This window comes from Arvicola amphibius, chromosome 13 (assembly GCF_903992535.2).
Source record: "Arvicola amphibius chromosome 13, mArvAmp1.2, whole genome shotgun sequence".
NCBI classification, from domain to species: Eukaryota; Metazoa; Chordata; class Mammalia; order Rodentia; family Cricetidae; genus Arvicola; species Arvicola amphibius.
The window spans coordinates 1,983,662-1,999,084 of NC_052059.1; the positions used below are offsets into that span (position 1 = coordinate 1,983,662).

At 41.8% G+C, this 15,423-nt stretch overlaps 1 protein-coding gene and 1 pseudogene across 4 annotated transcripts in view; one reads left to right on the top strand and one right to left on the bottom strand.

The window, feature by feature from the left end:
• Clybl (citramalyl-CoA lyase) overlaps positions 1-15,423 on the bottom strand; it is a 287,801-nt gene that overhangs the window by 78,885 nt on the left and 193,493 nt on the right. For all 4 annotated transcript variants that reach the window (XR_006020670.1, XM_042054112.1, XM_038310333.1 and 1 more), the window contains exons 4-7: positions 12,384-12,485; positions 10,568-10,661; positions 9,104-9,271; positions 4,562-4,686 (exon numbers count right to left, since the gene is read on the bottom strand). Coding sequence is in view for 3 of the 4 variants with exons in the window: in XM_042054112.1 (XP_041910046.1) it covers positions 4,562-4,686; positions 9,104-9,271; positions 10,568-10,661; positions 12,384-12,485 (489 nt within the window). In the remaining variant the exon portion in view is untranslated. The remainder of the gene's footprint in view (positions 1-4,561; positions 4,687-9,103; positions 9,272-10,567; positions 10,662-12,383; positions 12,486-15,423) is intronic.
• Positions 804-894, top strand: LOC119800554 (annotated as a pseudogene).

The window sequence follows — 15,423 nt, forward strand, 5'->3', positions numbered from 1 at the left end:
TCAGCCGACAAAGACAACAAGCCAATCTTTAGATGGTTTATTTGATCTGTGTGAAAGAGTGGCCGTGGCTTTCTGGCACTTGAACAAGCAGGAACTGTATTTTTGGGTGGAGTGATTTCTCCCGAGTTCTCATCTGGACCGGACTGTGTTTCTTTTGTAAAGCTCCGCATTCGGAAACATCAAGGAAAGGTGCAGCGGCGGACCTAAGGAAAGCACTTCTTTCCGTAGTTGGGAGGGGATGATTTGGTGCAGCTGGCTGCTTTTGAGATAAAAAGGAACCAACCAACTTCTCCTTTCTGCTCTAATAAGAGAGTTCTTGTAGCTGATATCCCCGCATAGGAAGTGTTTACGAATGTCGGCTCAAGAGTCTGCGCTACTGCGCCTTCCTGAGCGAAACAGGAACGTTCCAGTTCTGTGTCATATTTACGATCCTCACGTCACTGCTGACCTCGCCTTTGACCTTTATAATTGTTAATGGGATCTAGATCCTGAATGAGAGCGCCCCCCCCCCCCCCATTGGTGCTTAGTCAGCTCGTGACGCTGTCATGAATGAAGACTGCTAAAAATGTTCAAACAAAATCCTTCCAAGCTGACCTGATGCACTCAGGGCCATGACGGATTAAAGAGAAAGAGGGATCGCTGGAAAACTGAATCAAACTCAGGGCTGCAGCCAGACACCGCAAGAATATGTCTGTTCTAACAAAGAACATCAAAAGCTCATCCTAAGTACATATTTTGCTAGTCCTCCGTACCTTTCCACACTAGAAAGAAGCGCAACTCTTATGCTAAGGTTTCTTTTGGCCGTACTTGCTCCGGCAGTACGTATACTAAAACTGTAAAGATACAGAGATTAGCATTGCCCTTGCGCAAATTCCTGAAGCATCCCATATTTTTAAAAGTTCAAAAGATTTCCTTTGATCGGTGATCATTTCAGAAAAGCAATGGGCTGTTTCTTCGAGCTGTCATTTTTGTCTAGTAAGCAATGAACAAGAAGAAAGACTTAGCAGCAACATTGAACGAATACATATGTGGTAGGTACCTAATTCTGTGTAATTAACAGCTTCTGAAATCCCAACAGTAACTAAGGATTTGAGAAGTTTCCATTGTAATTATCCAGTGTTCACATTATGTAAAATTCTTACTGGATTAAAAACAGAAAACAAGAAAACCATGTTTCTTCATTAAGCCAACACTAACTCCAGTTCCGAATGAAGAATTTCCAAATATTTAAAAAACCACCACTATGAAAAAGTCATTGATTTTATATAAGCATTTGATAAAGATTTTAGATATATATAAGAATAATTTTAAAGAAAATCCTTTATACATTCCAAGCAAATCATATGAAAATGATTTATGGCAGCTGAAGTATTTTACCAGGTATTACCAGAAGAACTACCGTGCAGTTGTCTCTCAGAATGCATTTTTCTGGAAGGAAGGGGGCATCTGTCTGGTTAATAATGGAGGTGAACACGTCAGTTAAATGACAAATATTTTACTTCCTGAGAATTAAAACAGAAATAGAGTTTATGCTGAAAGAGCTTTCCCTAACAGATCCGAATAAGAGAGACCAAGCTACAGTTCCAAATATCAGTCTCTTGCTCCCGATCTTATTACCAGGGGGGCTCTGTCAGGTAAGGGTACTCAGTGTACCTGTCGAACACTAAGAGACAAGGCGGGTGAAGTATCATTGTGTTTCTAAGGCAAACTGTTTCCCCATGTTCTCATTATAAGCGCATGAGAGTTGATTTCCACAGAACTTCTAACAGAAAAGAACCCTGAGTGACCAAAACCTGAGCCCCAACAACTCACCTACTCAGGACACAGCCTTCCCGTGGTGGCTGCCATTTAGAGACAGGAAGAAAAAGTAGGACTTTCGCTATCATCACTTTAGAAAACATAAGTGACCCGGTATGAACTGCCAACCCCAGCCACGCTTCCGTCTCCAAGCAGAAAGGACGCAATTGAAGGCCAGGGGTGGGAGAAGAGGCAAAGCTACATCACATTGCCTTCTTGGACCCTTTCTCCTTAGAGGAATTAATTAAATGAAATTTTCATCAGAGGAGAGGGACAGGGCCTCAGGGAAAATTCATGAACACCTCACCAGGATGCAAGCCATCTATTTCCCATCCTTGGGAGTCATCTGTGCTTTGGACAAAATATCCGGGGGTTCGTATTTTTCATAAATGGCACACATTGGAACTAAAACAGATTAGATGTTTGTTGGAGGTGATATTTCCTACAACTGGGCGCTTATTTATCTAAGATCTCTGCCAAAAGAACCCACGCGATTTAAACCGCAAGAACCCGTCAAGATCCAGAGGCGCCTACCTGTGATCCCTGCGTTTGAGGCCAGCCGGTTTACAGGCATGGTGAAAGAATCGTGCTAACCGGATAAAATAACCATATGTCCCTACTGGAGGCTCCATTACTTGAGTCATTTAAACCTCGCTGGACAAAAAGCACCAGGCCCATTTGCTGTAGGAAACAACCCTCCACAAAGTGGACAGAGAAGAAATGACCTAATAGGTAATGCCCTCTGCTCCAATTTCTATGGTTCTGTGTTAAGAAAAGCTGGCCTGCCACATATGTGAAAGCTTATGCCCCAATTATACCCCAACAAGAGGGCCACTGCTTATTTGAAGAATGAAAAGAAAACAGCCCAGAACTTAACATTTACATCACCATTATCAAAGTCTTGGGCAATTTTCCCTAAGGAATAATATTTTCAAAATATAATGGAAAAGAGGGATTGCCGTCTTCATTTGGGAGCCTAACTGACGGGAAAGGGGGGGTTTCTGGTCTGACTTTTGTTTGGGAGCTAGTGAAGTGAAGTGAAGTGTTTGCAAGGCCAGGCATCTACTTTCAGTAGGGTTCAGGTGGAACAACTCATAGAGGCAGAGCCAGCCCACACTGGATCTGTGTGCCATCTCAAGGCAACACGTTCTGCCTCAGTTTCCCGTTTCAATAAGCAGTGATCGCTTGCACATTGCCAGCTGGTATGAGGCAGAACTGAGGGAAGTGTGTGTCCATGTGTGCGCGTGTGTGTGCGCGTGTGTACGTGTGTGAGTGTGTGCGCGTGTGAACAGGCAGATGTGTGGGAGAGATGTGGATGGAGTTGTTTGTATGTGTCAGTGAAGGAGTAACAAGGATTTTCTTTCTATGTAACTATGCTCATTTCCAGGCAAGCTTCATTTTTGGGTTGAAATGTATAAACGGAAATAAAGTACAATGTCAACTTAAAATTAATTTTTCTGTGAAATGCAGAATTTTTTTTGATGGTCATCATTGATATGAAATTTTAAAAAATGCTATGTGTCATTAAATTGGTGTAATGTCCAAATGGAATTGTTCCTAGATTCTAGATCCTAGAACTTCAGGCTTTGTATATTAAGTGTGAATCTGTATGAATGTGGGGGGGGGGGCGGGCATATGCCTGTTCATGGTTGAAGGCAGACATCTATAGGCAATGACCTACTTAATATTGTTACCCACTTGAACAAGTGTTGCGATGTTCAGGTGTCCTTGGTGCCAGGGAACGTGCAAAGGGCACTTCTCACATGACTGTCACAGGTCCACCACTGAAAACCAGCTTTTGCTTCTCCTCTGCTGTCTTTCTATGTTTATTTGTTTATTTATTTATTTATTTATTTATTCATTCATTCATTCATTTAACACTCAGAACTTTCACATTCTTTCTCTCCTAAGCAATTTTGTACGGGAGGCAAGACAACGCCATTCCTTACAGAAGGCTCGGGCTGAGGTGAGAGATTAGATTATCTCTAGGATAGTTTTATAAATGCAACCCCCCCCATCTCTCTGAAAAAGAGGCAAACGGTATTACTGCAAATAACCTTTAAGATAATTAACCGGCAATGCTGCAATAGCATAAAACCTTCCTTCAGGCGACACCTAATTTAAGTGTTACTGGCACAAAGTGGGGACAGATTGCGCATTACCACCGCAATATTTACATAGCAGAAACCCACAGAGCGGGAAACGCAGGCTCAATGAAGCACTAAATTAGAACAACCGCACTCAGTGTTAATTTGCCTTCCATTCTTTCCAAACCTCAGGTCCAGAAATCAGTACAAATCCATCTACCCCTCCCACCCTAAATGACTAAACCTGAGGAGACAGTAGTACTTCTTTTTTCTAGTCCCCCCCCCATTATAATAACGTGAAATTTATTTCTTTGCTCGCCGAGAGCCATGTGGCCAAACTGTGTTTATCTCGTTACGATGCACTCTCACCTTGGTCTGAGATTCTTTTCATACAAGCGCTGCTCAATAGACTGCACAGGAGAAACTAACAAGACTTAACTTTTTCTAAGGCTGCCAACACAGCGTACAGACAAGATACGGATTACTGAGATATTTAGGGAAAGGGGTAGGTATCCGCCTTCAGGGATTTTTCTCAATGATAAATCTTATTTCCATCTCACATTTCCCCTTCCTTCTGCCACACGCAATGACTTCTCCTTAAACACTCATAGGTACTACTTTTCCTCATCCCTGTATTTTAAACTCCAGCATCACCGAGGCACTGACAAAACATTTACCTTTCCCAGTTGCTGGTGCTCTTTGAAGGCAGCGATCAGCTCTTCAGCCCACTGAATTTTTTCCAGGGTCGGAGTAAATTGTTCTTGCACCACCGCGATCTGGTTAGGGTGGATCACCTGTTTACCTGCAAGGAGAGGAACCGCACTGGAGGCTCGGGGACAAACCAAGTGTGCCCAGCTTGGGACATCCCTGGATGCCTCACAGAGTGGGTGCTGGAGAATGGAAACAGTACAAAATAAAACCCACAATCAGACAAGCTTTTCCAGAAAACCACGTAAGAACAAATACCAGTATGGGGGTAACAACAAAATAGATTTATAGAAGTGCCACTATGTAGTAGAAAAATCTCTTATTTTAGTTACAGGTGGCTGGACGAGGCAGCTTGTTGAATAACTACTTTGCCTGCGATTTTTAACTGGAGAATATATCTGTAAATTATCCATTATTTTGAGTAGAATGAAATTAAATGAGAATTCTCTCGAACTGTATAAGGTGTCTCTTCTGCTTGTTTGGGAGGATTGTGTTGCTTCCTATAGTTCTTATACCAACAAGGTGTCAATTGTTAAGCTTCTCCACAGATGTTATGACTATATTAATACCAAACACTACCTTATGATAATCTGTGTAATTTTCTTTCTGAGCATGTCATTTTTAACATGTGCATTTTAATGAAAATATATCTAGAGTTGTAAAATAAGAGGCAGATTTGAATACTGTGGCATCTAGATAATTTTAAAAATTTTTAAATAATAAGACTACAGAAAATTTAGCTTCCAAAAATATATTCAGAGCTTCCCTTTTTTTCTTATAGTACGTGAGTTGGTTTGTCTTCAAATTACAAGAAATCATATCTATGTAGAAATACCTTCAAAAAAATCTCTGATTCTTTTTGAAGTTTAAGGATTTTAAATAAAAGCATCATCTATATACAAGTCTCAAAGGATTCTATGCAATTATAACACTGTTAATAAAAAACCCTCAATTTAACAATTGGGGAAGTATGCTATTTAATCAGGTCATTAATAAAATGCAATATAATTTAATGTCACAGTGATGAGATTATGCTGCATTACATGATAAAGTTATGAACACAAATTGCCTCTTTAAAACTGATGTACATGTAATGGCTGCTAACTGTATCTCTTGCCACATTAATTTGCTTTGCTTTTGAAACAATTGTTTCAATATTTAACCACTACAAATTACAGCCCAGATGTTTTATAAGAAACCAGTTTCTGTTACTACCCTTATTCTGTGGAGTAAAGGAACAATGTAAAAATAGTAAAACAGGGATTTTTTTTCTTTTGTGATAATGTTTCAATAGTCAATAGATAATATGTTTCAGGCCCTGGCAGAGTTGAAACATTCCATTTTACCGTTTCATTCCTGCCTGTCAGTGTCAAAGAAAAATGTTAGGCACCTATGCAAATAAAGGTACTTCAAACTATTGGAAGACTAATTTTTGGAGACAAAATAACAGGAGCTACAAATTTGAACTCTTTTCAAATAGTAGGTATTCATTCCACATTTAATTAATTTAATAGTTGTAATAATATTATTTAAAAAGCTTGTCAGTGCCCAGTAGTCATTTCCTAATTGTTAGCCCGGGATTTTATAATTTATGTACATAATTTACACTGCTGTGCAAAAAGGCGGATTTCACGGAAACTTTTGGGACAGGCACTGTAACATGAAGAGCAAACAACCAGCTCGCTAGATTCTCATGAAATCTCCCAACAGCTGTGAAGTACCTATATTTGAATAAGAGGCCACTGTGAAGCTCTATGCTGGGTTTTACAGTGTACGTACACTGGCATGCCAAGGCTGCTTTCGTCACTGCATACATTCCGATGACCGATAGCGGGCTTTACTGCCGTGTGGGAACGAAGCAAATATTTTATCCAGAAGGCTTGTTATTGACAAGGTACCAAGAGGGTGCAAAATTGGACGGCATTAAAATTTATGACCGTGAGATCCTTTTTACAGGGACCACTTGATAGATCTTGCTTTAAATCAATACCTGTCAAGTCTTTTAGGTAACTGTATGATGGTGTCATTTCTGTCTTCTACAAAAGAGGCAAAAAAAGAAACAAAAAAAGAAAACGAGAAAAAGAAAACCTATATTGCTTTTCATATTTATAATCTTGCCTCACAGCATGTAGTACCATAGTAACTGCAATGGCTGAGGGAGTAGGGAGGGCATTCTCCCGAGTTTTAGTTTGGGTGTCTTTTTATTACTTAAAAAAAAAAATCCTAAAGTTAACAGCTATGTCAACGGATTGATTTTAGATCAGTCAATGTGAGTGGGGATCCCACGCGTAACGACAGCAAAATACAAACTATAGCCCACTGTTTGGTGTGATGGTAACTTCTTTTGGAGGGAGGAAATGGGAGAAATGATATAGTTTTATTACATTCTCCTAAAATAAAACTAAATATGTGTATGGACACGTTTATATTTTTGTTTTGAAGTACAGACAACCTGGCCTGTACCAGTGTTACATTACATGACACTGCCATTGATTTTTAAGTCCTTTGACCACCTGCTTCAGACAAATACTGTACAGTTGCTGACAGTATTTCATCTTCTCCCTCCTCCCTTTCATCTTCTGTTTCTTCTTTCCCTTCCTTACACAAGGCTTAAGGTATCACAACAAAATCCTCAAACCATACTCTAAGATAATGAGCAGCATAAAATACTCAGTGAGGGTGTAAGTCTTAAAAAAATGCTATACATAGTCTCTTCTGACTACCTTTTATTAGTATGTAGAAATATAGTTGTGGCAACAAAGCTTTTCTCTCAAAATCAGTAAGTATGTGCAGCGTGTGGCCCCCAGCTTACAGCTTCTGTCACTTGGATGCACAATGGGCACGGTGCCCTCGGTGCCTCCCTGCACCCTGGCATCCATCTTCCTGTGATTTAATGCTCCCCGTTGGGCAGAAACAATAGTGCCAGGTCCATAAGTTCTTCGTGCTGAGCTGGGCACAGTCTAGACATTTAAACCGGATTTGAAATAGCTTGTCTTTTGAGATTGAATTGGGGACCAATTTAATTCAGTTCTGTATCTTGAGAAACCTTTGAGCCCCAGAGGAAGCTGGAAAAACATCAACCCAAGAACATGAAGGTCTGGTGGCTGAGGCCAGGGCGCTCTTTCCTATGGAATTAGCTCCCACTTCAGAGCAACATCTGGCTGCCTGGCAGCTAATGCCACATGTTATAGGCCAACAACATCAGGGTCTATTAGGTAGATTTCATGGAGTTCTTTTTCAGCTTTCCCATTTGGGCCTCATCCTAACTGGCCACTGGAAGAAGGCAAGGACAGGCATGCCCCGTGTGCTGATTAGCAGGAGGATTCCCCCCCCCCTCTCGGTCTATATTAAATATAAGGAGAAATTACTAACAGCTGAAATCATTGGACAACATTTCTATGCATGGGATCATATGCTCTTAAGCTTAAAAAATTAGGCATTCAGGTTTATTTTAGTGCTCTGCTAGATACAAAAACAGATGTCAGGATTATTTTATTTTAAGTCTTTCCATTTTGTTTCAGGATAAGAGATCCTCTGCTAATATACCTTTTTCATTTCAAGGTATGTTGTGAGACTTTCAGCTAAATTCTGACTAGGTATAGTACCTTCTGGTACTATATCTTTAAAAGGGAATAACATCCTTTCCTCCCCTCCTTCCCACCTTCCTTCCTTTCCTCCTCCTCCTCCTTGCTGGGTATATTTATAGCTATCAATCTTAGCACTTTCACCATAAGGATAAACAAGAGAAAGAGAGAATACTGGGGTGTGTGTGTGTGTGTGTGTGTGTGTGGTGTGTGTGTGTGTGTGTGTGTGTGTAACACTCATGTGCATGTTTGCATGCAACTGCACAGGATTATTTATGCATAAGAATTCTACTAAGGTTTCCAAAAGACAGAGTTCTGTTTGCAAAACGTGATTTTCAGTTGTTCCTTGGCCTCCTGGGGGACAGGAGGGATGAGCACACCGATGACCGTCAGTGCCTGTACCACGCAGGCCTGTGAGAGACTCACGGACCCGGTGCCAGCCAGTACCCGTAGACGTTGGCAGGTACACAGACTTTAGGAAAAGGGCTTTAAGTGTCCTGATACTTTTTAAAAATAAGCTATAAGTAAAAATCAAATCATAGGCAATATCATCAATTAAAAATGAAATAATACTTTAACTATTTTAGGAACATTTTCTTATGTTGCGTCAATCTAAATTTCTGACCGTTATTCACTCTAAAACCCTCCCATAATAGCCTCATCCCTGGCCTGGGTCAGCTCAAACTACACTGAAATGCTTAGTAAGATGTGGGGGAGTAACAAATGCAAAGAAAAAATTGAAACGAGTGTTGTGTTTTATAATTTGGAGAGAGAGAGAGAGCGAGAGCCACCCACCAACCCAGGTAGTAATTATGTGACTTCTGCTCTGTGCACCATCTCCTGTTACAGGTCATGCGGTGAGCAGACGTCTCTTTTTCCTGGGATGCCTGCTAATGTACACACTTAAGACAGCACCAGGCATCATACCAGTGAAGCCCATAGCGGCGGCCTCTCTTGACTGCTTGAGAAGCCCATCTCCATCCCGGAAGTCAATGTACACAAGATCTATGGCTTGTAGGCCAAAGGCCTTCGCTATGACGACAATCTTCTGCCGGGCATAGAGGATGTCTTGGGTGTCCTTGTTGCTTGTTGCACCTGTAAGTGGGACATGCATAGAAAAGTGAGACCTTGCCCTTGGAAGCAAAACCAGACACACGTACTATAGGAACCAGGTTATAAAGGCGTGTGCATTTCCCTGGGACTGCATCCCAGAAAAGCAATTATTAAAACGCACAGGAAGACAGGTGTATGGGGAAGGAATGTTGAATGGCGCACGTGTCTAGTGAACTGGCACACTTTTCAATATAATCACTTGTACATGCGCCGGGGAAAGGCCCCTCCTCCGTACCCGGAGGTGGAAGCGGGGTCACGGCGACCTGATTCTCCTCCTCTGTGTTATCACTTGGAGAGTGTCAGGCCAAACGCAAAACTACACGTATCTGGGAGGCCACGTGTGGGGAAATGGCTCACTTCTTAGGAATGGCATGTCTTGTCACATTTGTCCTCAAAGACGTCCTGAGCCCGCGCTCTGGGGTTTGGTTGGAGCACTTGGGAAATGAGAAATACTCTCCTTTTGGGAGAGGCAGAAAGTGCCTGTCTACCTCTTGTAGCACACTTAGCTACGGGGCACAAGAAGAGTCTCCTGAGAAGATCTGTGTCAACATAAAATTTTCTTTTTCACCCTGAGGGGACGGAGTGTGTCACTGCTTAAAGTCAGGCTACAATACTAGGAAAAGTGTCCCCAGAACCCTGGGACGTGGGTCTGAAGATGCCTTCTGTAATGTTGGCCTCCAGTCTCCAACAGTGGAAATGCCCAGAGAAGAGTATAGCACTCAAGGGGGGAAACACATCACTGGGCAATGGCAGGGCCAGGAAATGTTTAACAATAAATGTTCTGAAATATATGCTAAGGCAAATTTATAATCTATCTTAAAAAATATTTGCCTGCTACATTTAATGTAGAAGACACTGTATTGGGGCCAACGGGACAGCACTTCAGCATTCTGCTTGGAGGCCCAGATCCTGAACTGACGTGAGGACAAAATGTTTAACCCAGCATCGGACTGTTGTTGCTAGTAGAAGCCAAGTAGACCCCTCATGTTCCTGAGCATGCTTGAGGCTGCAAGGGGCTTTTATTAGTTACTTTATAAATGAGCGGACATAATGACGCAGGACTCTGGGAGCAGGAAATAGAGCCCTAAATTATCGGGAAGTGGTGGTCAGTGAGTTGTCATGAAAAGCCATGGTCAGGACTGGGAAACATGCATTGTTATGCAAATGTCCCTTCGTGAGGGGGCAAAGAAAAAAATTACACACACACACACACACACACACACACAGAGGGTAGGGTGGGGTGGGGTTAGGGGAGAGAGAGAGAGAGATCTTCAACACCTATGCTGGCTCGGAAATCTTCTCCTCCGAAAACGACTGCATCTAGGAACAGACCCACTTGAGGCCCAACCTTCAGGGTCTCTTCACACACTGCCTGGAAAGGAACACAACACAGTCTCAGAGGCTGGGAGCCAGTGTACCAGTGATACAAAGGATCTGGATGTTAACACAGTTTGGCTGAAACAAACTGAGCCCTTCCCCAAAGCTTTAGTGTGCCCCGGATAAGTACCTCATACACATTTGCTTTGCCTGGTGTTTACGTTAATATAGCCATCACTATTTATTACATAGCTAGAATGCTCAAATTAGAGGCCACCCAATTTTCTAGATTACTTGGAGTGAACTTTTTTTTTAGCTTCTATTATAAGTAATTTATGTTTCTCCAGAATTTGTTTTTGCTTTAAGTGACAATTAAATAGTAAACATAAAGCCACGGGGGGGGGGGGGGGGAAGAATTTTTGAAATCCATCTAATTGAATTATTTGCATTAGGGTCAAGTAAAATGGTTTCAGGCTTAAAGTCAGGCAGTGCAAAAACCTACAACTTCGGAGGGGAAATAAAAACGCTACGGGTCACCCAGGGAGTGGAACAAAGCAACTCTGACCGTCCAGATGAAAGTAAAGACGAATCCCGTTCATGGAGGTGGAACTGTGGGTCTTGGGCCTGCGAAGTTGCTAACATTTGTGTGGATGGGAACGGGATGAAGGAAGTGGTGGGGATACTGTTGATTAATTTCAGGCATTGTGGGAGTTCCTAAATACATTACTGAATAAAATGGCAAAATTGTGGTTTGAAATTAAATCACTGTATGTATCTGATTCCAGCTCAGGGATGTTTGTGCTTCTGATTATGTTCTGGGGGTGGTAGGGTGGGCTGTAGCACTCTGTGGTTAGTCATGAGACAGGCGTGAAGCAGCCCCCCCAAAATTTGCACTCGGCCCTCCTGCACGCCCCTGTGGGTCTGTAAAACTCCCCGAGCATCTGCTTGTATGTTCTCCACTGCAGACCATCTAACTTTTATTAGTGATTTTTTTCCCCCCTGCCCTCTGGAGTGGAAGAAAATAAAACAAAACATTAAAACATCAAGGACTAGAAAATCTGGGAAGAGGGTACAGGGGGTTGCTAGACAGTCATTTGAAGGTCAGGTGGACCGGGAGGCACATTCTGGGAAATGATCTAGAGGCCAACAGATCAGGGAGACAGACGAGCTGGCTCTGAGTCTGGTAAGACAGGTAGTTTAATGTAACCACACGGCCACACAGTGGCTGAGAACTGGCTCAGCTCATCTTCTTAAATGTGTGTTAGAAGACACTATGTTTGAAACACGACAAAGTGAAACAAGAGACTATACGTTACTTATATATGTGAACTATAAACAATAATCTTATCTGCCAGAGAGTAAGGATGATTAGTACACTACAGAGAGGCCCGGGCGTTTGAGGATGGATTTAATTCATAAAGGTGACAAAATAAAATATCCATGTACATTTAATCTATACATGTAATAATTCAAAACATAGTTCATTCTGTGATTTATATATATATATATGTATAAACTCCAGGAACACATAAATGTTTTATTTAGATATTTGAGACAGACAAGGCCTTCTTTTTAAACTGGTTTCTTTGTCTTCTAAGATTGACAATCCAAGATAATGTTTGGAGTAGGATAGATAAGACATGGTATAAATACCTTTCTTTGTTTACAAATCTTCAAAAAAATTTTAAGTAGATGTTCAAATAAAAAAAAAAAACAGTTCCCTTTAGGTAATTAAAATAAAATGCTAACTTACATCACCACATTATGGCTTTCTTACCTTGAAATTGAGCAAGCCCATTGCAGTCTCCACAAAGGGGATTAAATTCATTGGCTGTTCAAGTTTTCGGCCTTTTAAGTGGAATGAAAATTTGTCTGAAAACTAAAATCAGAAGTGTCATAGGTGATTAGCGACAAGCACAGAAGTTCAACCCCTGAAATGCAGACACAGGAGCAGGGCTGAAGCCTTTGACCTGAGGAACTAATATCCCAGCCTCCTTCATCCGCACAAAGGAACGGGGAGGGGGGGAAGCAAAAGCAGAGAAACTAAAGGTAACAAAGTTCCCCGGAAACCAGAGGGTGAAATCTCAAACACCACAATCCGCCTTCCTCCAGAGGAAATAATGTGAGGCCTAGGAGTTAGAAGGGAGGAGAGACTCCCGGGTTTAAATGGTTCCCTGGAAAACATATTTACCCAGGACCCCTCACCCTCTCCTCTCCACTAAAGGCAAATGGCAGGCACGGGGGAACAAAGCTTAGAGCTCTACCTGCCCTTCTGTTTTTGTTTCGAACCCAACACCGACACACGTGCGATGTGCAGCGTTTGGCTGCCTTCTACGTACATAAAATCGGTATCATTCGTTATAGTGCCATTACCCTTTGTTCGGGAGGGTTTTCTTCATAATTTTTTTTAAAGCTTACCTAGGAAGACCTTAAAAAGGAAGTTTAATTCTTTGAAGACCAAAGCTTGCCAATTTTTTCCATGAGACCAGTTCACAGCTAGCTCTGTGCTGCCAGTGGGGTAGCCCAAATTCCAAAATCTATCATCTGGAAACATACAAAAGCTCTCTCGCAGATCCCCCACACCCCCCGTTTCAAAAAAGGGGGGGTAGCCCCACAATCTAAATTGTAAATCTATTGTGTCTATCTAGATCTAATAAGATGTGGGAAGATAAAAAAAGAGAGAGAAAGAAACACAGGTATAATAAAGATATTTTTGTAAATAAAGTTGAAAACATATATATCCATTTAAATTTAAGGAATATTCAGCCATTAATGGATATCAAAGGAAAAGGGAATTTTAATCATCTCTCCATTCAGTCTCAGTTGGGTAAATCATATCTAAGAGATTTGCATAAATATAAACCATCAAAGACTTTTCATCTTCAAAGGGGGTTTCAAGACCCTATAAGCTTTGTACTGTAATCATCACAGGTCACCACCCTGCAGGAATAAGGCTGCTATGGCAACATAAAAAACTAATGCTTAAGGCTTAGCATAATATTCTCACTAATAGAAAGGAAACTCATTTTAAAAGCTGGCAGCCTATTTACCAGAGGCAGGATTAAAGGTGTTATTTCCCCTTTACCTGCCCCCTCCTTGCCTGTGCGCCCCCCCCTAAAAAAAACCTAATCACTGGGATCTTTAAAAAGCTTTTCAGCGATTTGCAGTAACTTTACAATTAGGCTAAAATAAATCACAGCTTTCAGTAATGAAGAATGATTCCCATTGCTCGCTGCCCCTCCCTCTGAGCCGGCGTCACCAGCACCTCTCTCCTCAGTAACTTTCAGGGAAGGAACAATCCACTACCACAGCCCGGGGAAAGAGGAGGCTGACGGGATGGGGCAGCCCGTATGGTACTAGATGCTGGGAAAATAAAACATAATTTATGTCACAATTAAACTTGAAAACAAGTAGTGAAATATTGGTGGTTTGAGTGTTAAATACATAGCTATGGGTTTTCTTTTCTCATTAAAAAGAAAAAGAAAAAAAGAAAGAAAAAGAAGAAGAAGAAAGAAAACTCCGAAGGCTACTTGGACCGTTCTCTGGGATAGTCATTATAACTACAAAAATCGTAAAGTTTACAAGTAGGTAAATCTTTTACAAGATATCCCCTGTTCTTAATGAACAAAACCTCTAATGCCTTTTGCTTTATAGCCAATAGGGGCATTTAAAAATAAAATATGCTGGCCCCTCCCCCTTCCTCATCCCCTTCTTTCTTAAAAAATTGCATTAAGTACTAACACAAAAGGTAACTAGTGGAGAAGTTTCAATTAATTTTTTCAAAAGGAGACGATTAAATGTTTCCGGCCTGGTAAAGTGTTCATTTCATCGAGGTGGAGGGGACTGGGGAGGGGGGGAGCGTGAGGAAAAGAAGGGGGAAAATTACAAAGAGATTGGGGAGGAGATGAAGTAGCAGGGCTCAGCAATTCTTTCAGTCCCAGTGCACACCCAATAGCGTGTTGGAAGAATGCACACTGTTGGGATTTGTGGGAGAATTGTCCCGCGACAAAAGAGGCAGAGTTACGCTTGTTACAGCCCAATAAGCCGTGCCAGTCAGACAAGAGCCCACACTAACGACAAAAGGCGAGCAGGCGATTCTCACACAAAAGAAAACAAGCAAGCCGGTCTTTCAGTTGTGCGTCAGGCTTGGGGTTTTACGCTCCGCACACATACAAGCGGAGAGGAAAATAAACAGCCCCGGAGACTTCTGCTAGCTACAAGTCCTATTTCACAGTGCCCCTCACATCCACGGATCTGAAACGGCGACGACAGGAAGCTCGGCTCCAGGTTGGGGAGAACCACCGGTGACGCGGTGTTAATAAGCATTAACGAAGAAGCTAACGGGAAGAGGACTTCGGAGTTCTCCATCAGCTTAACACTTGTCTGGATGGGGTGGGAGCCCTCAGGACATTAATATGCTCTACACCCCTGTCTCTCTAGGTAACTAAGGCTAACTTGGTGAGATCTCTGGTTAACTAAGTAAACACAAGCCCCTGATGAGCAGGTCTTTGAGAGAGCTCCAATGTACAGCTGCCAACACAAATACCATGGCATCTAAATGTGTAACAGTTCTCGGGCTTCAGTAGCTGCGGTCAGAGAGTAAAGGAGAGGATAAATCGACTTTTCATATCTTATATTCAACTAGTAGATCCCAAAATATTATCACTGCAATATGGAACCAATATAAAAATTGAGATAGTTTCCATTTTTCTTTCTCCACTTGGAAAGAATACTAACTTTCTAAACTCAGGCATGTGTGCGTTTCACTCTGAGCTGTGCACACCTCAACTGCACAGGCCACATTTCAAGTGGCAGGT